This window comes from Drosophila grimshawi, unplaced genomic scaffold (genome assembly GCF_018153295.1).
Source record: "Drosophila grimshawi isolate 15287-2541.00 unplaced genomic scaffold, ASM1815329v1 contig_848, whole genome shotgun sequence".
NCBI classification, from domain to species: Eukaryota; Metazoa; Arthropoda; class Insecta; order Diptera; family Drosophilidae; genus Drosophila; species Drosophila grimshawi.
The window spans coordinates 6,136,396-6,156,593 of record NW_025063692.1 but is presented as its reverse complement, the minus strand read 5'-3'; the positions used below and the strand labels follow the sequence as shown (position 1 = coordinate 6,156,593).

General features: G+C 39.0%; 5 protein-coding genes across 6 annotated transcripts; 1 reads left to right on the top strand and 4 right to left on the bottom strand.

The window, feature by feature from the left end:
• Window positions 1-3,116: 3,116 nt before the first annotated feature.
• Window positions 3,117-6,228, bottom strand: LOC6566261. The gene is made up of 2 exons (XM_001992089.2): window positions 5,986-6,228; window positions 3,117-5,224 (listed from the first exon to the last, which is right to left on the bottom strand). The coding sequence occupies exons 1-2, from the start codon at window positions 6,209-6,211 to the stop codon at window positions 4,365-4,367; spliced, it is 1,086 nt and encodes a 361-aa protein (XP_001992125.1). The 5' UTR covers window positions 6,212-6,228; the 3' UTR covers window positions 3,117-4,364.
• LOC6566260 lies at window positions 5,161-9,817 on the bottom strand. 2 transcript variants are annotated; one of them, XM_001992088.2, is made up of 2 exons: window positions 9,281-9,816; window positions 5,161-5,224 (listed from the first exon to the last, which is right to left on the bottom strand). In XM_001992088.2, the coding sequence occupies exon 1, from the start codon at window positions 9,699-9,701 to the stop codon at window positions 9,324-9,326; it is 378 nt and encodes a 125-aa protein (XP_001992124.1). In that variant the 5' UTR covers window positions 9,702-9,816; the 3' UTR covers window positions 5,161-5,224; window positions 9,281-9,323. The 2 variants fall into 2 exon arrangements, with proteins under 2 accessions (XP_001992124.1, XP_043071879.1); XM_043215944.1 differs by lacking the exon at window positions 5,161-5,224 and adding an exon at window positions 8,048-8,175 and having other exon boundaries at window positions 9,281-9,817.
• Window positions 9,818-10,691: 874 nt separating this feature from the next.
• Window positions 10,692-11,096, bottom strand: LOC6566259. The gene has a single exon (XM_001992087.2). It carries the CDS (start codon window positions 10,988-10,990, stop codon window positions 10,763-10,765), a length of 228 nt encoding a protein of 75 aa, XP_001992123.2. The 5' UTR covers window positions 10,991-11,096; the 3' UTR covers window positions 10,692-10,762.
• Window positions 11,097-11,731: 635 nt separating this feature from the next.
• Window positions 11,732-12,263, bottom strand: LOC6566258. The gene has a single exon (XM_001992086.2). The coding sequence runs from the start codon at window positions 12,261-12,263 to the stop codon at window positions 12,006-12,008; it is 258 nt and encodes an 85-aa protein (XP_001992122.1). The 3' UTR covers window positions 11,732-12,005.
• Window positions 12,264-12,477: 214 nt separating this feature from the next.
• Window positions 12,478-15,279, top strand: LOC6566257 (3-hydroxybenzoate transporter MhbT). Its single transcript, XM_001992085.2, has 4 exons — window positions 12,478-12,496; window positions 13,558-14,073; window positions 14,130-14,789; window positions 14,868-15,279. Exons 1-4 carry the CDS (start codon window positions 12,478-12,480, stop codon window positions 15,272-15,274), a joined length of 1,602 nt encoding a protein of 533 aa, XP_001992121.1. The 3' UTR covers window positions 15,275-15,279.
• The last annotated feature ends 4,919 nt before the right edge of the window (window positions 15,280-20,198 follow it).

Genomic DNA, 20,198 nt, shown 5'->3' with positions numbered 1-20,198 from the left:
AAACCTCGAATTTTATTTGAATTTGAAAAGATATGGCCTTAATTTTGATCCTATTTACCTATTTTATTATCATCTTCATGTCTTGAAAACTTCATAAGTATCGATGATGTAGCAGTAAAGTTTTATAAGGAAACTGTCGACTATTCTATTGAACTATTCTGATTCTATTGAACTCAACCCAGAAACGAACTTGGTAAACGAATAATGAACATTTTACAACAGTTAAAGGTTGACAGTGATTTAAATATTATCAATTAAAATTGAACATTTTGTTAAATACGAATTACAGAAATCGATATTTTTGCTCCACAGAGTCCCATAACGGATTCGAATACCGGAACCGGAAACCCAAATACGATTTACTTTGTCATGCTGCTGAAGACTTGGCCATGATGTAAAAATCATTGCCTTTTGATACTCAAAAAAAGTATCTGAAAGCAATTTTGAATTGTTTTTTTTTTGTTATCAAAGTTTGTCGGAATATATATGGAATATATGTAAGATTAAGAGATATCTATTTTAATCGAGGAGAATTTGTTAGCCGAGCACACTCACTTCGAGCGAAATGTTTTTGGTTTGTTTTATGAGTTTGAATATACTCTCTGTTTATACAGAACATCATTCATTCGTTTACAGAACCCATTTGTAATTGGCCCATCAAACGATGGTAGATTGTCGAGCAGAACATTAACCGAAAGATAAATATGCTTAAATTGCCGTGTTGGGTGTTTTAATACTGCCAGTCGAAATTTGGCAGCGACAAAAGTCGCATCAACCTTCTTCGACTTTAACTATATATATATTTATAGATATAGCTAGAAAAAAAGCATACCATTTCGATTTGCAGTACGTGTAAAATATATAATATATATATATATTTTTTTTTTGGTTTTTCTCAAAGTTAATGCGCAAAAAAGTTCCATGGATAATCCGGGATATGTGATAGATTGCGAGCGCGAGTTCGGTGAGTTATATCGTTCAAAGCTTTGAAGTTCTTCAAAGTCTTAGAATAATAATAAATAAAGTGATATCTGAAAACATAATTGATAAGCTTTGGGGCACCACTAATTGCAAGCCAATGCGCATTGGATCATAATGTTTATGTGAGCTATAAAACCGATTTAGCCGATTTACGCAAACAGAAATTCTTTTCAGTTATTAAAATTGTTTTTTTTTTTTTAAATTGAGCACTGATTGCAAAAATGCGGTTACTATTCGAATACCAATTCTGAGCAAGAGAAAACAAATGAATTTAATTGGACAGCTCAACGTCAATTTACATATAAATTGTGATAAATATATTAAAATGATTTTTTAGCATATTGCCAGCATTCCATAGGCATATATAGAGCCTTGATTCTTGGTATGTATTATTCACCAATTCATCAAGATATTCGAAATATTGGGCTTATAGTTGAACACAGGTTAGTTAAGATATCTCAACCCTTAAAATTAGATTTATAATTTAGGCTTTTCATAGGGTATCTCAGTGAAGACTATTATTAAATCGTCTTGTTTTCCGCAAAATTATTTAGTTTCGACTCGCATCAAGAAGGTAATTAAAGTTTTCTTTGTTTATGTTGGTTTTAAACTTTGTTCTATGCTTTATTATTGCCAAAATGACTTTTATTTTTCATCTAAGTACATATACACACATATATGCATGCGTGTGTTTGTGTGTGTGTGTGTATTTTATGGCCATCAGATACAAATACAGTTACAGGGTACAGGAATTCTATGCCATAAAGCCATATAGTTTATATATATCTGTATAATATATATATATATATATATATATCGTTATTATATATATTTTCAACTCAATTCTCATGTTTAAGATGTGTGTTTTATAGTGGTTTAGATATGATATAGGGATTTTCATTTTTTTTTCTTCTTTTGTTAGAATTGCCTTTTTGCCGATCAAACTAGTCATATAATGGAGTACATCAATTATAATATTAAATATGAATATTTATAATAATATAACAACAATTTGCTTTATACAATTATAAAATTGCACATTCATATTTTAAGGTGATCGCTCGAAATTTCGAAAGTTGTTTGTATTTAAAAATTCTTTTTTTTTGAGCATTAGTTTTACTTTATTTATTTTAAACTATAAATTCCTTGTCCATCAATTCCATTCCATTAAATGATCAATTTTTGCTATAAATAAAATTAAGTTGTCCAGTAAAACATTCGTCTATTCGAGCGAGCACTGTATTAACAATTTCCGTTTACACATTTTGAATCTAGCAGATTCTGATATTTGTCTAAGTTTTTATTTGGTTTCGCTTACATTTTTCTTCTTTTTTTTTGATCGACTATGTTTTTCAATTTCTTGTGGAAAACAAAAAGTTAACACTTTTTTTGCATTTATTTCTGAATGCTCTGAATTCCATTTCCGAGGCTAAACATATATAGAAATGTATTGTAGTGTAGTAGTATATAGCATACTTTTAAGAGAGCAGGATAGATTGAAAATTCATTCGATTTGTTGTACTACTTATCGATGTATATACACACACATATATACATATATATATATATATATATATATATATATATATATATATATATATATATATATATGACAATATTCCATATATAGTTTTGTTTCGATCATGAAACTCAGCACAAATGTATATATATGTATATATTAAGTATACGTATATTTTCTATATAATATATATATATATATATATATGTATGTGTTTTTGCAATTATTGAGTGCTGTGCACTTTGACTTACATGCTATATACAAATACCATATATATATATATATATTTATATATGTAAATCGATATCAATCTATATGGAACCATCTATGAAATTTATGCATGCAAATATTTGCCAAAGCTGAACCCGCTCCGATCTCTTCCATTCATGCCGATGCCGTGATTTATCGTGACTTATATATGTATGTAGTATGTATGTAGGTGTGTGTGTGTGTGATATTTTTTTTCTTCTTTTTGGATATTACTAAAGTTAACTAGTTATTGTAGTTGGTGTAGCATTCGCTAGCTGCCTTAAAGCAGTGTCCTAGGTGGGGTGTTGTTGCATTCTTGCCGCAGTGAGTGACGCTCTATATAAATGTTTTTGGTTTTTTTTTTTCATTTTTGGAGTGGGTCCCGTCTAGGTACATCTTTTGTATACAAGTACCAATAACTATAAATGTCTGCCATATAACCATATCATTATCATCTATTATTGAGTAATTGCGTTCGCCGAGTGTTTTTCTGCCTTAGAATTCTATTTGCTGTGAGTCTATTTGGGTTTTTTTTCTGAAAAACTGTTTAAAGTATTGCCCCTCTATTTTTTTATATGTTTTTTCTTCATTTTTTTTTTTTTTTGTAGATATAGGTATGTATTGGAGGTGTTGATAGTTGTTCATATGTGTGTGTGTGTGTTTTTTATTTTTTTTAATTTGCATTACATCGTTTATATTGTACTTATCAGAGATGGCAATCGATTTCAGCATTCAGATCGATCAGATCGATAGCTCAGATATATACTGCTTCTTATACATAACTAATGGCCGGATTCCATTGGGCATCGTTTTGATTAATAGTTTTCAAGTGAAGTAAATATTTGTTAAAATAATAAAACGAAATTTAGCTTGCTGTCAGCTAACATGAACTTTAGCAGGCAGCTGAGAAAACAGTCTAAACTTATTTGTTAAAATAACTAAACCAAGTTTAGCGTAATGTCAGCCAACATGCACCTTAGCAGAAAGCTAAAAAAACAGTTTAGCGGGATACATATATTTGTTAAAATAACAAAGCGAATTTTCTCTATAAATCAGCTAAAAGTTACTTTAGCTGAGCAAGCAATGTAAAAATATTTGTTAAAATAATAATAATGAGAAAACTGTGCAAACATATTTGTTAAAATAACAAAACGAAATTTACTCTAATGTCGGCTAACATGAACTTTAGCAGGAACATCAGCGAATAACATTCTATTCGTGTAACTTTGGAACATCCAACTAAAGAATGTTTGCTGCCGCTTGAAGAGCTCTAACTGGGACCACCATGAGCTTCATAACGAACTAGGGAAATACCAAATACTATATATATATATATATAGCACAATGGAATCCGGCATTTATACCTACATCTCTGATATATACTCGTATTTATGTGATGCAATTGCCGTGTGCAAGTTTCTATTTGGGGATTATAGTAGAAGTAGTACGGAGTACGGAGATATGATGACAGAGTTAGAGTCGCCAGATTTTGCGACCTTAAAGTAAACTGTTTTTTGACTTTTGGCCAACAACTATTCAGCTAATCAACGTTTCTTTGATGTTGTGTGTACAAAATGGGGGAAAAACATTTGCATTTGCAACCAGTTGTCGCCGCTTACTTCTCGAAGATTAGCTCGCCGGTGAGGAATGGATTGAGATATGTCTGGGCATCGTAGCCAGAGACGCTAGCCGTAGTGGTGCGACGACGAGCCTGACCACCACCAAAACCACCACCACCACCAGCACCGCCCCGACGATCGCCATGGGAATGAGTGTGAATGTGATGCGAGGGTCGCTTCTCGCTATTGCTCGGACTGAGTATTAGCGGTATGGGCATGGAGGTGTACAGTTGTAACGGTTGCTGCACTATGGTGCCAGCTGCTGGATTCAGGGGTGTGTCCATATAGCCGTGTGGTGCTGCTGCTGCTGGCGCCGTTGGTTGCTCGGACGCTGCTGGGTAGCTGCTCGGTAGTGCGGTACTGCGTTCCGCTGGTAGCTGCTTCTTTTGGACACCAGCACTACCGAGTCGCGCTCGATGGTGCTTGTAGTGACCGCGATGAATCTTTCGCTTTGTATGCATCAATCCATCGGACGATGGGGGCGATGTGTCCAGCACCAGTGGCACCACATTCGATGGCGACAACTGCTGCTGCTGATCCAAGCGATAGGTGCCTGAATCACTGCCGGTATTGTTCGAGTTAAAATTGTGTGTTGCTGTTGGTTTCTTGAGCGTGGGTTCGCGTGAATGCGGATGCGCCTGTATTATGGTGGCGGTGGCAAATACCTCCTGGAAACGATTGCTCGCCTCCAGCTGCTGGAGCTGTAGATGTTGCTTCGCAAGGAACTGCTGGCGTTGCAGCTGCAAACGATTTAGGATGCGGTACTGTTCGAGTATGTGCTTGTAAAACTGCTCGGCGCTGACTTCCGATGAGTTTATTAGGCGTATGGCAATCTTTTCGGGTATCACAATTTTATCTGCAATAAAAAAGTCCAGAATTGTAAATGATAATCGTCATCGTCGTAATAATAATAATATAATATAGTATCTTGTATCGCATATCGAAACCAATTTCATGGCTGGTGACAATGCGTTTATTGAACCGCAACCAAACGACTGCATGTGCGTGTGTGTGTGTGTGTGTGTGTTGTATGTGTGTGTGTGTGTGGGTGTGCAGGAGATAGCCCATTGACCCAATTTCGAGTTGATTTAGTAAAATGGAAAAGAGAGAAATGCGCCAGCAACAGCAACAAGAAGCAAGAAGCAAGAAGAAGCAGCAGTTTCACGCCCTTCCGGCAAAACAACAACACACGTAACGACAGCGTTCCGAGCCGTTAGTTTGTGGGTGCTGCTGGGGTGCTGGTTGGATTCGGGCTAGTTGGGTTCGGGGCCTGGACTTGGGCTTGGGCATGGGTGTTATGTGGTTTTGGCTTATATGCAATTTATGTGTTAGCCCAGTGGAAAGTGCTTTGTGCTCCAGTTTAATTTAGACCCACAGTTGACCACAAACTAAAAACCGTAAAATTCCCCATCCCGCCCAAAAACACACCCCTACCACCCACCATTCCCGCCGCTAAATAACAGCATCTGCTTTTAATAGGAATTGCTCAAACATTTTTGTGATGCAAAGCAACAAATTTATAACTTAATTTCCAATTATTTAAGAAATGTTATATTTCTGCATTTATATATATATATTTTTGTTAAATATATTTATTTTGTTATTCATTTAACTTACCGCACTGGTTGGCCTTGGTGACAAAGGGACGTATGGTTGGATCCCATATGAATATATAGTATAGCGATAGCATAATGGCAGCAAGGGAAACGCATAGGACGTAAACGGCTACCGTTAGAATGCGGATGACCTTACGGTTGCTCTGCTGCGGCTGATAGCAGCGGCTTATTGTCTCCGTCGGCGGCAATTTCACTTTCTCCTCAAGCGAATTGCTTTTCGAATTCATTTTCAACAAATTGTTCTCGTTTTTGTTTTCTTTTTTGTTTATTGTTTATTGTTTGATTCTGTTGCTTTGATTTTATTATTCTTTTTTTTGGCTTTCAATATAATATTTGATTTAGATTTATTTGTGCTGCATTTTTTTGTTTTGTTTTTTGCACTTTCCTTTTTATAAATATATATATAAGAAATGTTATTTTATTTATTTTTGATATGTGGGCAGTGCAAAATTTGTTAGTCTAGTTATTATTATAAATGCAATGTTCTTTTGTAGTTGTTGTTGTTTTTATTGTTATTGTTTGAACGCGTCGCGTTGCGCTTGAGGTTAACAGTTTACAAAGTTTTACTGTACAATGGACTATAAAAAAAAGTGGTGCTGCTGCTGCCAACCGACGCGTCGAGCGAATGCAAGCCAAATGACGACCCAGAACACGAGGGAAAATAAGCCACAGCCAAAAAGCAGAGCCTGACGCCGCTGCCGCTGTCGCTGCTCTGCTGTCAGCAGCCAATGCAGCAGGAGTGTAATCGACTTTGGAGCATCACACTTCGTGTCGCTAACTGTTCGCGTGGCTTAGCCTTCGTGCCTGCGCCCGAAGGCGCGCCTCGTCGCCATATGCCGATCCTCTCGCTCTACGTTCTGCTGCTGCCGCTGCTCTGCTGCTGTTCTTTTTTTCGGCATTTTTTCCCACATATATAATTTCATTCATAAAATGCCTGTTTGCTTGCTGCTTTGCCTTGCTCATTTTCATACACACACACATACATGCATGCATGCACAAAATATGATACATCAGCGTCGGCGTCTGCTTGCTGTTGTTGTTTGTTAAAATGTAGCTGGCACGCGTCGTTCGCATTCCAAACAAAAACAATGCGCTGCTGGCTACGACTGCGACTGCAGCGGCGACGACGGCAGCAGCACGTCGGCACGTCTTGAGGCCTGTCCACTGCTTTATGTGTCAAGAGCGAGACGCCCACCCCACCGACACCCCCACCACCCCTCCTCGCCTACACGCCTGGTGTGAGTCAATCGGCGTTTGGCATTTGTTTATATTGTTTTTGCTATTGCTGTTCATTGCACGCGGAAATCGAAATGCGCGCCTGATTTCTGCCCAAATATCAACAACAAAAAAATTAAATATATATATAAGATATAAGAACATCAATCAATTCAAATGAAATCATGCTCCAATTGCATTTGCCAGTATATTTTAATTTTTTTCTTGCCTAGGGTGACCATGCGCGCGGGCAACCTTCGCTGGCGGCGTTGCGAAGGACAGCAAAAAGGCAAAAGGCAATGCAAATAAGAAACAAATCCATACTTATGCACGCATACACATACATACATGTATACATACACACGCCCATATGTATGGACTAGTTTGTAGTTGTTGTTGTTGCTTTTACTTTTTGCGCTTTGCTTGGGCAAACTTTCGCTGTTGGTTGTTCTCCTGCACCTGCAGCTTCGCAGGTTCGTCTGCCAAGCGATTTCGTTGTTGTACTCTATGTACTTAAAAGTTGTGAGGTGGGTATAACAACAATCACTAAACGAATGTAACGGGAGGAGGAGGAAGCTTTAGATAAATGATAATACATGCATAAATATACATATGTGTGTAGACATCCATCACATAAGAAGCGTAAAAATAGTACAAATGTACCAAAAATGGCATGTGCCTACATTTTTGCTTAGAATATATGGGCACACATAAAAATGGTACATTCTCATCACATTTGTGAAACAGATTCATTTGACAAGTTGACCATCAAAAGTTATGCTTCTACTTTATAGAATATGTATATAAGTATGCTCTTAGCTTTTTCTGCAGGGTATTTACGCACCTAGTCCTCGCTGCAAGTGCAAAACTTTTACTTGTTTTCTATTTCGATTCGGGTAACGTTGTTCGGCATGTTCGGCTGCTCGTTCGTTCGGTCATCATCGGACTGGGAGGTTAATAATCTGCAACTGGGTCACTAGGACAACGAAACGAATGCAACTGAAAAATCTGACACACACACACACACACACACAGAGAGAGCACACAGAGAGAGAGAGAGAGTTTGTGTGTGTGAGAGAGAGCGGACAGCGGCTTGGACCCAGAGCGATTGCAATGTTGGCCATTGATTTTGTTGTATAAGACTTACACACACACACACACACACACACACACGCATATAAACATCCATCATGCTGGCTAGCTTAAATGTAGGCCACACGCATACACACACACACACACACACATACACACCCAGTTCCAGTTCCCCTTTGCCAACAGACTGCAATAATGTTTTTTTTCTGCTTTTTTTTCTTGCAAATGGCCCTCAAGGAATTTTTCTTGCATTGCGGCACCTTGAATAAAACATAAACAGCAGATATGCTGATATGCCAACTCTATATATATATATATATATATATAATTAAATAGAAGTAGGATTATGCCATCAACTCGCGTTAATTGACAGAAGGTAAGGACAACTAGAGATAGATAGATACCCTGTAAGCGTTATCTAGATCGGGTCTTTGGGCACCTTTTGTGAGTATAAAAAGAATGAGCATAAAAAGAATTGCTTAAAACGCAGCCGGATTTTCTCACTTGAATTACTGTTACAAAAAATAAATAAAAATCGCTAAGTGAGTGAGTATTGTGAGCTCGACTACGATATACCCTGCACGCAGCCGTTAAATATACAAAAGATGCTTTTTCCACTTGAAAGGAATTATATCAAAATGAGACTATATTTTATTGGACTCCAACTTGGGTGTTTCTTATCCGATCTTAAAGAAATTTGTACACTTGATCAAAAATATGTCAATGTATATTTAATCGCAATTAGAAGTCAGTACAATACAAATTGTACCTGTTATTGCTTTCGGAAATCGATAAATATCGATATTTGAGAAATTTAGACAGTTATCGATAAAAATGAAGCAAACTTGATGGGAGTCGAGTATACGAGAAGCTATGCCTGTTACATACATTTGCCCAGAAATGGGTACATTTTCAATGGTTTCAGGTTATAAAAATGATAAACAGTTACAAATTCGAGCAGGTTTTCACTAATCTCGATGATATCTTACCAACTTTTTGCAACTCAATGGCTCAAAGACTGAGTTGGCCCAGTTAGCCAAAGGCCGGCGCCTTCTTTTGTCCCTTGAAGACGGGCGGCATCCGGGAGTCCCAGGCAAAGAAATGATAGATGGATAGAATGAAGCCGAGGCTGCACAAGCCGCACAAATAGATCACAATGACAAAGTAGCGGGCAAAACGTTCCGAGAATGTTGGCTCCGCAAAAATAATCTCCTCCAGTTGCGGCGATTTGGGTATGTAGGAGTAGGTGCTGCGACGGGGAATACCGCTGCTGGCCAATCGAATGTTCCGCGAGCTGCCAATGACAATGTTGGCGGCTGGCTCCTCGTCCTGCACATTTGAGCCAATGAGGTTCACTATTTTGGCCAAGTTAACGGCGGCCGCTGCACTCGGCTGCTGTTCACCGGACATTTCTCTCTAAGTTGGTGCACCTCCTGGTCAACTGGACAAGTAGACAGCTGGACAGCCGAACAGCTGGCCCAACTTGCTTTGCGTCGCAGCGATTACTGATTTCATTACTTTGACGCTGAAGTCGATTAAATCAAAATCGGATCGTCAAAGCGGCTGACGCAAGCCAATAAATAGGAAAACCAAAAAAAAAAAAAACAAAAAGAGACAGAGAGAGAGAGAGAGAGAGAGAGAGAGGGAGGTAGAGAGACAGCGCTATAGCTGCACTGCTCTGCGATTTAGCCGTACACATGCTAAAGCGGATTAGTTTTGTGCGTGCCTGTCAACTTTTTTATAACAGACCCGCCAACACAGCACCGCCAGTACCCTCTACAAACCCTACCCCAGCACCCTACACTCGACATATAAGGAATTCTTGGAAATGTACCATTTTTATATATCTAAATTGGAATGGGGTATAAGTATATATATATATATATATATCTCTTTATATATATTTATATATATTTTCCAGTGTTAATTACGTAACTTATGAAAAAGAGGCACGATTTTGAGTTGAAAAGTACCATTTTCCAGGTGAAAATCGATTAACAGATACTTTTTTTTAGCTGATGAACTGATAAGCATTATATATATATAATATTAGAAGGATTATGTATTAATATTAATACTTTCATAGAAGAAAAACAAACTTTATGTTTAAGTTAATAAATATTTAAGCATTAATATACAATTTAATATATATATTTATATACATATATATATAAGATAAGATGTACCAAAAGAAAAGAGAGTGACAGGTACATATTTTGGTACATTTGTACCAGCGCTCGACAACCTCGATTCTAGCTTGCCACCAATGTGGCACTTTCTCTTTCAAAGCACGAACACCCTACAAATTAATCCCCACCAACTTGGGACAAGTAAATAGATATCAAAAAATATATATATTTAAAATGAAGACCCCGAAGAACGTGGAGAACTCACCCAAAATAATGTTGATGAGAAGCACGAATTGTGGCACTGTGGCACTGTGGCTTTGGGTGGACTTGGCGAGTGCTAAACTAGCCAATGGGATGCGTATGCTTGAACACTGGCAGCGGTGGCATCCGTGAGTCCCAGATGAACATATAGTACATGGCCAGAGTTAGGCCCATGCCGCTGACACCGCCCATGTAGAGCATTAGGGTTAGCAGGCGAAAGGTTTTCGATTCGAAGAAGTCATCCGATTTGGGCACTTGAATCTCCTCGTCCTTGGCCTCCTTGACCACAGCAGCCATGTTATTCATCATTGCTGCACACGTACACAATGTCGAAAACAAAAACAATAACAATAACAAATGAGGCTAAACGAGGCAAGCGTTAGAAATCTGCGGTATTCCACGGCTCGGCGTCTCTGGAGGCGTACTGAATGACGGCGGACCAATGCCGATGCTTTTGCCCCTGCAATTTGCTCGGTTTTGCGGTTTCCTTATGCATTTGTATTTTGTGCCACTTCTTGTTGCAATTATTGTTGTTGTTGTTGCTGCTGCTGCTGCTGCTGTTGTTGTTGTTGTTGTTGTTTGTTTTTATTATTGCGGTTGCTTCTGGCCGAGCGGTTTTTGGGCGCTGCATCGTTGTTTGGATAGCGTCTTGACCGCCACGCTAATAAGATTCAACACCCTACACCCTATGCCCATACCTGCACCAACTTGCACCAACTTGCACCCACCATGCCACCAGCACCTTGCCAACCCACCCTGCCCCTGCTGCCTGTGTGCTATCTTCCGTTGGGGCCTCTTCCACAACGCCCACATCACGTGCGATATTCTTTTAGCCACTTGACCTGGTTTGATTCGCTTCGAAATTTGTCTCTTTTTTGTTGTTGCGCTTTTCTTCTTGTTTTCCTCTTCTTTTTTTTACTGTACTCTATCCACAGCAGACCCTACCATAGGCTTGCCACAGTCAACTACAACAACAAGTTACACATGAAGAAATTTTGTACAATTTTCTTAACTTTTGGCATATTTTAGTAAGTTTTCAGTTTGCTTAGATCAGAACTTTTGAGATGAGTTAAAGCTGCTAAATATTTATATTAAATTATATATTTATTTGGATATATTTAAGTGTAGGGTATTCATTGTTCGAGCTTGCTTGCAAGCAATGTGCATGGGCAAATCCAATTAGACATGGTCGATGTCAGGGGGTAGGCTGAGTGGCTGAGTGTTCTAGGGGAGCTTAGCTCAGACATACCTCTCTCTCTCTCTCTCTCTCTCTCTCTCTCTGGATGTTTCTCTTTCTCTCTCTCTCTCTATGTCTGTGTGCGTCTCACTGGTACTCGTGTACTTTCTGCACCGGGTGCCCGCCAATTGAGACGGGAAACTTCAAATGTATATCGGGCATGCCGGAGTCAAAGAAGATTAGATAGTAGAAGGCGAGAGCCATGCCCAGTCCACTGATGCCGCCCAAATAGATAATGATGGAGATCAGGCGAAAGGTTTTCGATTCAAAGAACGCCGATGTTGGCTGCTCCTTGGGCAGACTGACATCATCCGGCAGGGGATCGCTGCTCGCAGACGCTGCCATCGCGTACCGTTAACCGTTAACTGTACGGCGGCAACTTGGCATCGGCGTACTTAAAGCACCTCCAATTATGCAAATGAAGCGTGTGCATTCCTAATCCCAACCGACATTGATTGACTTCAATCGACTTTTGATCGACCTTCAAATCAACGCAAAGCCAAAATGCATTTTTATATATAAATATATGTATATAAAGACTGGGTATATCAGTTCAAAAATGCTCTTTAAATTGACAGGTTGATTTTCATTCGAAGTGTGAAAATGGGGAACAGCAGCTCAGCTGCAATAACTAATTCAACAATTTTAGACTAGTCGAGAGAACTCGTCTCGAAGATATCCTGTTAAGTGTTAAGTGTGTTGAGGCAATTAAAATACAGTTTCTAGTTTAGGACACTCAAATGTAAAAAGGTAATTAACTTTACTGTTATCTAATCTATCTATATTTGTGCTCATTTCGATTATCATGCTTCTCTCACAAACAATATGATATATATATATAAATCAGTTATTCTTATCTTGCTGAAATTTTTCCAGTTGATCAATAATATGTCAAGGTAAATCTAAAACTCAGTTGAGAGGCAATATCTTAATCAATTGGAATGCTATCGGAATGCGAAACTACGGCATTTATAGATAACATGAAGTAGACTGTGCTATGTGCATGGCATACAAGAACATATATATACTGACGAACTTATATATATATATATAAATATCTGCTACATTTTACACACCTTTTAACACAACTTGAATGTATCATTTCTTATTTATTTATTGAACATCAACTAAAGTCACTCGCCACAAAAATAAATACAAAAACTGATGCATTAAATTGAATTAAAAATAAAATGTAAAATACAATTTAGAAAATAAATAAATAAATAAGAAATATTGATAAGATTTCTGGCTGTATTTAAACGATTACGGACAACCCAGAAAAAAACCCAAAAAAGCTAAATATTATTCAGGAGAAAAAACGCTTAAAAATTGAGTTCTTAATTATAAATTTTAGAGGACTCTGAATTGATTACAGATGATAGAGTCTATTGTAATCATTGTAAACTACACGAAAGACTTTAATTGAAGTATTGCAAAAGGCAAGAAACTCTTCAGCAAAGATTCCAATCAAATTTAATGAATCGGATTCCAGAATTGGACGTAGACGAGAAGGGAAAAGCATCTTGGTCGTGTCAGGCTCATAAAGTTCCTTAATAAAACCACAAAAACTTGACAGTGAATTCAATTTCAAATCAAATCAAAATATATATTTATTAAGGTATATTTTGTAATTTGGCAGGCACTGTGGAGAAATGCAAGCCCGTCCAGAGTCGCGAGTACAGCTTCGAGGAGGCGATCACGTTGGCTGGTGTTGGCCGATTTCACCTGAAACTGCTGCTGATCTGTGGCATGTGCTTCATGGCTGTTATGGTGGAGATAATGGGCGTTAGTCTAATCATGCCACTGGTCAAATGCGATCTGAATGCCACACTGGGTGAGCAGGGCATACTCGCCTCGGCTGGCTTTCTGGGCGTCGTTCTCAGCTCGCATGCGATGGGCTTCCTGGCGGACACTTGGGGTCGGGTCGCAACGCTCCGGATTGCGATAGCGCTCAGCGCGATCTGCTCGATAGTGTCCGCGTTTTCGGTCAACATTTGGATGCTGATCGTGTGCCGTTTCCTTACCGGCTTCTTCATCTCCGGCGGACAGGCGTGTGTGTTCAGCTTGTGTGGCGAGTTCCATGGCAATGGGTCTCGTGTCCGTCACGTCACACTCCTCTCCTGCTTCATGTGCATTGCCATGATGTTTGCACCCGGTAAGTGCCCATCAAATGTCCAATATTTAGGTAACCTTCACTTGCTCCTCTTTCAGCTGTTGCCATTGGCATTCTGCCGTTGCAGTTCGAGGGCTCGTTGCTGGGCTTGCCACTGTCCTCGTGGCGTTTGTTCATCATTGCGGATGTTTCGATATCGCTGATAGCAATTGTGGGTCTCTATGCGCTGCCGGAGACGCCCAAATATCTGCTCGTCCAGGGTAACGTGGAGGAGGCACTGCAAACGCTGGGCAAAATCTATGAACAGAATTTTGGACGATCTGCCGGCGATTATCCCGTCAAGCGTTTATCGCCACAAACCGGTGGCGCCAGTTTGTCCAGCGTTCACAGTTTCTGTGATGCAGTGCGTCTCGTCTGGCAGCAGACGGTGCCGCTGTTCTATCGCTCCCGCGTCTTCCACACACTGAACATCTGCACCACACAGTTCATCATCTATGGCATTGCCCAGGGCATATTCATGTGGTTCCCCACCATACTCAACGAGCTGGGCAAGCACAGTGGTGAGGGCTCATTGCTCTGCACCATCTTGCAAGGCTTCAACACACCCGCCGAGACCGAGATCGCCTCAGACAGTGTCTGCCACATAGCAGCCGATATCAATACGTACCAGGTGATGATCTGCATTGGTGGTGCCTTCACAGTCATCTATCTGATATTTGCCTACACCATCGATATGATTGGCAAACGGAATCTGCTGAGTGAGTAACGGATAGATCTAGATGATGGATGGATCACCATATACTCATCATATTTTACAATCTATACAATCTATACAGTTGGCTGGATGATGTTGACAATTGTGTGTTTGATCCTGTTGCATTGGCTCGAGAATTTTGCACTGGTTGTCATCGCTCTGACCATATCGATGGCCATTGGCAATTGTGGGGGCTTGGTTAGCACGATTGCTATGGATTTCTATCCGACGCAGATAAATGCGATGGGCATGTGCTTCATCATGATGGTGGGTCGCCTGGGCGCTGTGGTCGGCAGCAATCTGTTGGGACGACTCCTGTTCAATAGCTGTGACACTACATTCTGGGCACTGCTTGGCGTGGTCAGCGTGCTCAGTGTGATGACATACTTTCTACCGGATCAGGCCAACACTGCCAACACCTCCAAGGCCAAGTCTGACAGCATCAGCAGCGCCACCACCAGCAGCAGCCAGGAAATTAGCTCTAAGTAACTGTAGCTCCGTACTATCTCTAACTATGTAGTTGTAAATTTTGTATAAAAGTAAAGCAAAAAACTAGATGAATTCAACACGGAACGGGAACGTCAATGGGAACGGGCAACGGGTGCCTGGAGCAGTTGCTGAGCAGGGGGGAACGGGAACGGGAACAGGAACGGGAACGGGAACGGGAACGAGAGCAATTGCATTGGAAATGGATTAAGTAAATGTTTGTGCTCATTTCAACAGTTGTTGTTCTTATTAAATACCCTCGACTAACAATGATAGCTGCGCATCGTTTAGACTACAATTTTGAAAATGAACAATATATATATATATATATATAAATATAATCAAGTTCTCTTTGGAAAACATCATTCATGAACATTTATTTCTACTTTCAATCGTTTCTCTATTTATAAAATAAAATGTTTTTCAAATCTCCATCAATTTCTCTATCGGATTTGTAATTTGAATTCCTAAAATTAGATATATCATAAAATATACGTGTAGTTTTGAAGAGGATCCTCTGTTAATGGAGTACAAATTGGTTATATTTATGATATGTGACTAACTTTAGAATGAAAAGTTCTTTAGACAAAATATGCAATTTTCTTTTGCATTTTCCTATTTTTTTTATTCAATTCATTTCTGGCTTAAGCCCAACAGATTATTATGAAGCAGAGCAATATGTTAATCTTAAATATATATATATATATATATAAAGTGGATATTGGAATGCCAAACCGGAACCGAAACCGCAGCATTATCTATAGAAAATAACGAACCAAAAACTCAAAGGAAAATCATTTTGAAGAACCTTTTACAGAAATCGCAATGAGTCAAAATAATAACGAATAACGAAAGAAAGAAAGTAGTCCAACAAATTCATAGGAGAATCTTCATCTTCGTTCCGGAACCGGAACCGAAACCGATAAACATCTTCTGTGTTCAAGAAGAGAAATATTTAACAAAACGACAACAAACGAAAACAGAGTCTGACAGATGATGTGAATGGGTATTTACAGGGTATACTGCTAGTGCAACAGTCAAGTCTATTGACTTACTTAGTTGCTTTGCTCGTCGTCAACGTTGTCATTTGTCGATAGTTGCTGTTGCTGCTGCTGTTGTTGCTGTTGTTGTTGCTGTTGTTGCTGTTGTTGCTGTTGTTGTTGCTGTTGCTGCTGCTGCTGCTGTTGTTGCTGCTGCTGGCTGCATTAACATTCTTCACATTGGCTGTCCTCTTCAGGCCTCTATTGCTCTTGCCTTCTACCACTGTTTGTTTGTTGTTCGGGGAGTGGTGGCAGTGTTGGGTAGACGATGGGGGAATGGTGGAATGGGTGTTGGGGGGGGGGTATGTCGCACACTAAACGCATTCCAACTGCAAAGTCTGCCGCATGTGGCAATCGCAGTAAGTACGCTTTTATTTATACAACAACGAACGCTGTTTGCACCGCCAACTGCACCGCCAACCGCACCGCCAACTGCACCGCCAACCTCACCGCCACACCACAGTCTCCAAAGAGTTTCAGTTTGAGTCTGATCCACCGGCAGCTGCCAATCATAAATACGCGTACGTAACACACACGTTGTCCATTCGACAAGCTAGCGGTCCTCAGACCATCATTGACTCAACTCGCCTCGACTCGACTCGACTCGACTCAACTCGACTTGACTCTGGCCTCGACTTATATGGCTTGGAGACAGATAACCAAATAACAACTGCCAGATCCCAGTCCCAGTCCCAGTCCCAGTCTCATCTCCCAGTGCCATCTCCCAGTTCCAGTTCAGCTGCGTCTCAGCTTCCCCTCTCCGTTCCCATCTCACTTCGACTTGGCCAGTTGTTTGGGTGTACCACAAAAAATAGATATATACTCGTATTATTATTCTGAGCAATAAATATTGTAGATATTGCAGATGCAATTCTAATATTATTCTTTATTATTATATATATATATTTTTTAATTTTAATCTATGTAAATTTGAGTTAAATTGGGACAGTTTCCCCCTTTCCCTAGTATTAATCTAGAGTTAAAATCATGAAGCTAAGTTGTGGCTTTGGGAAGTTTTGACCCGTCCCTAGAAGTACTCTTTGAGGGTCATCGCTTTTCCAATTTTAAATGTGGTTTTTTATATCAAGGTCAATTCATGACCATCTTTCATTAATTTGCTCTCTCTCCTCCAAGTATGTTTTATTGATATTCCATTAATTTTTTTATCTATCTTAAGATTATCATAACAGTTATATATCTGCTATCTTTTATATGCAGTTCATCTGATATTTATCTTCTATGTATCTTTATTTTTATATTGAGTCTATCTTTCGTTTAAATATCTATCTTTTTATATTTCATATCTCTTTAATATATCTTTCATCTGTTTGCTCTCTTTCCTCCAATTATATTTTATTGATCTGCCATTTATTTTCAATCTATCTTTAGTTTATCTTAACAGTTATTTGTGCTCAATTTATCTTGCATTTTTCATAATTCCATCTTCCATTTATTTTCTCTGTATGTTTCATTAATATTGAGTCTATCTTTAAGTGATATATGTATCTATCTATCTAACTATTAATCTATCTATATATCATACATTTTCTATCTATCATTAATGTATCTTAGCAGTTATTTATCTTCCAGCTATCTCTAATTTATATTGAGTATATCTTACATCTATCTGTAGTCTATATTCGATTTATCTTATCTGTAACTTCCCTTTATCTTATGTGCAGCACTCCACCGATCAAATGTATCTATATCTGTTTGCGTATCTGTATCTGTATCTGTATTCTGTATTCTGTATTCTGTATTCTGTATGCTGTAAACTGTGTATCTGTTTCTGTATCTAATCTATAGTTAATAGACTGCACCACATGCCTGCCCCTTTTTGTGTGGTGTCATGATTGATGGCGAGAGGGCGTGGCATCTGCATGCAGAGTGTTTGTGTGTCGACTGTGTGTGTGTGTGTCTGTGTGTGTGTGCGTGCGTGTATGTGGATTGTGGGCTGCTAATGTCGCGGCAATTAAGCGGCAGCAACAACTGTCGTCGTTCCATCAATCATGGCGAAGACTGCTCTGCCCGACAATGCTGGGGTTCGGCTATGTTGACCCACAATGGGCCACAAATTAGGCGGTAATGTCGGCTCTTCTCTGTGTCTGTGTGGCTATCTATTCAAATAGAGAGGAGAGCATACAGAGATAGAGAGAGAGAGAGAGAGGGGGGGGGGGGGCAGAGAGGAGCATTGGGGGTACTGTTCAGAAAGAAAATGCAGGTGGCGTCTCGTCTACGTTGACTGACTGCTAACTGGGCAACAAGCACGACAACAACAAACAGCAAACAACAACAGCAACAACAACAACAACAACAGCAACTTGGAAGAGGACGTGCCGTGAAATAAAATCAGAAATAAAAGTCGCACGTCCAAATGGGGCAGCATCAACTTGAACAACTACAACTACTGTGGCTGAGAGCCGAGCAGCCGACCAACAACGGCAAATGGCAAATGGCAAAAATAGTTAAATAGTCGACTTAGGCAAATTGGCACGAGGCGATCGCAATGGCAAAACAGGCAACGGGCAACTGGCAACTGGCAACTGGCAGCTGGCTAACGTGCAACATACACTGGCCAAAATAAATGCCAATGACAACGAAACAAATTTCACAGTTTTTACAAACTTTGTCAGCCAGTTTGGAGACCTCTTTTTGTAGCAAGGCTCTATGCACTATATGTCGAATCCGAATCGGTTTACTATAGCTTACAGCTAAATGAACTTCTTGTTTGAACAACTTTCTTGTTTAGCTCCTTTTTGCTCTGCAAGAATATAAAATTTTCTTCTATTTCTTCTTACTTGTTATTTGAACCTTGCATCGAACCAGTTTTTCAGACAACTACCCAATTTGAACCTGAGTTGAAACACTTTTTTCTTTATATATTTTTCTGGGATATTCTAAAAAATATGGAGTATTTTTAATTGAACTTGAAGATAAGCAACCAAAACCAGAACTAATTTTATTATATTAAAATGTGTCAATTTTAGGTAATTATTTTTGGGAATTTTTTACATTGTTACGGAACCAAAAACCAATAACATTGTCACGAACCAGACCAATTTGTGAACCAATGATTGGAGCCATGAACCGAACCAGATACAAATTTTATTCAACTTTTGAAAAATACTTGACAAATGCATAAAAATGCAAGAAAATGTTTCAACCGCAAGCGATGTGGTTTTTCTGAGTGTAGCAAGTGGCAGCTGACAACAACAACAACAGAAACTGCTGTCCAGGAGCAGCAATCGGAGCAGGTGAGTTGAGGAATTACAATGATGCGATGCCAGTCATAGAACGAGGCGACGTTAATAGATTTACACGCCAACTGAAAACAAGCAAGAAATGAAAGACAACAACAACAACAAAAACAGCAGCAGCAACAGCAGCAGCAACTGTTGCTGATGATGCCAAATTGAAAAGTAGACTGCGCATGCGTGGAATGGGAATGAGAATGAGCACAGAATCAAACAGAAGAAGAAATGAAGAAAGACACAGCAAGAGAGAGAGAGAGAGAGAGAGAGAGAGCGAGAGAGAGACGACAACTGTTGTTGCTGTTGTTGTTGTTGTTGCTGTATCCATGTACAGCTAATGAAGCGAACGGATGCATCGTTTATGCGCATCATTTATTGTGATAACGATCATGCGTTAAATATTTGCGAAACTTGAAACATCTTTGATAGTTCTCCAAAAACAAGCAACATCAAAATCAAATCGCATTTTTTTTTAGATTAAGCACTATTAAAACAAATTGTAATTATATAATATACATATATATTAAGTGTATTTCAAATAATAAAAAGAAAAATATAAATTTCATATATTATTATCATGATATAAAAGATTTTGTAAAAATTGCAATTATTAAAATTTGAGCAGAATCGAAAAAA

Coding starts and splice junctions, on each gene's coding strand:
- LOC6566261 (XM_001992089.2), bottom strand. CDS start 6,211: ATGAATTCGAAAAGCAATTCGCTTGAGGAGAAAGTGAAATTGCCGCCG. Junction 5,225..5,985: donor CACCAAGGCCAACCAGTGCG/GTAAGTTAAATG, acceptor TTTTTATTGCAG/ATAAAATTGTGATACCCGAA.
- LOC6566260 (XM_043215944.1), bottom strand. CDS start 9,701: ATGTCCGGTGAACAGCAGCCGAGTGCAGCGGCCGCCGTTAACTTGGCC.
- LOC6566259 (XM_001992087.2), bottom strand. CDS start 10,990: ATGATGAATAACATGGCTGCTGTGGTCAAGGAGGCCAAGGACGAGGAG.
- LOC6566258 (XM_001992086.2), bottom strand. CDS start 12,263: ATGGCAGCGTCTGCGAGCAGCGATCCCCTGCCGGATGATGTCAGTCTG.
- LOC6566257 (XM_001992085.2), top strand. Junction 14,074..14,129: donor TGCCATGATGTTTGCACCCG/GTAAGTGCCCAT, acceptor CTCCTCTTTCAG/CTGTTGCCATTGGCATTCTG. Junction 14,790..14,867: donor TGGCAAACGGAATCTGCTGA/GTGAGTAACGGA, acceptor CAATCTATACAG/TTGGCTGGATGATGTTGACA.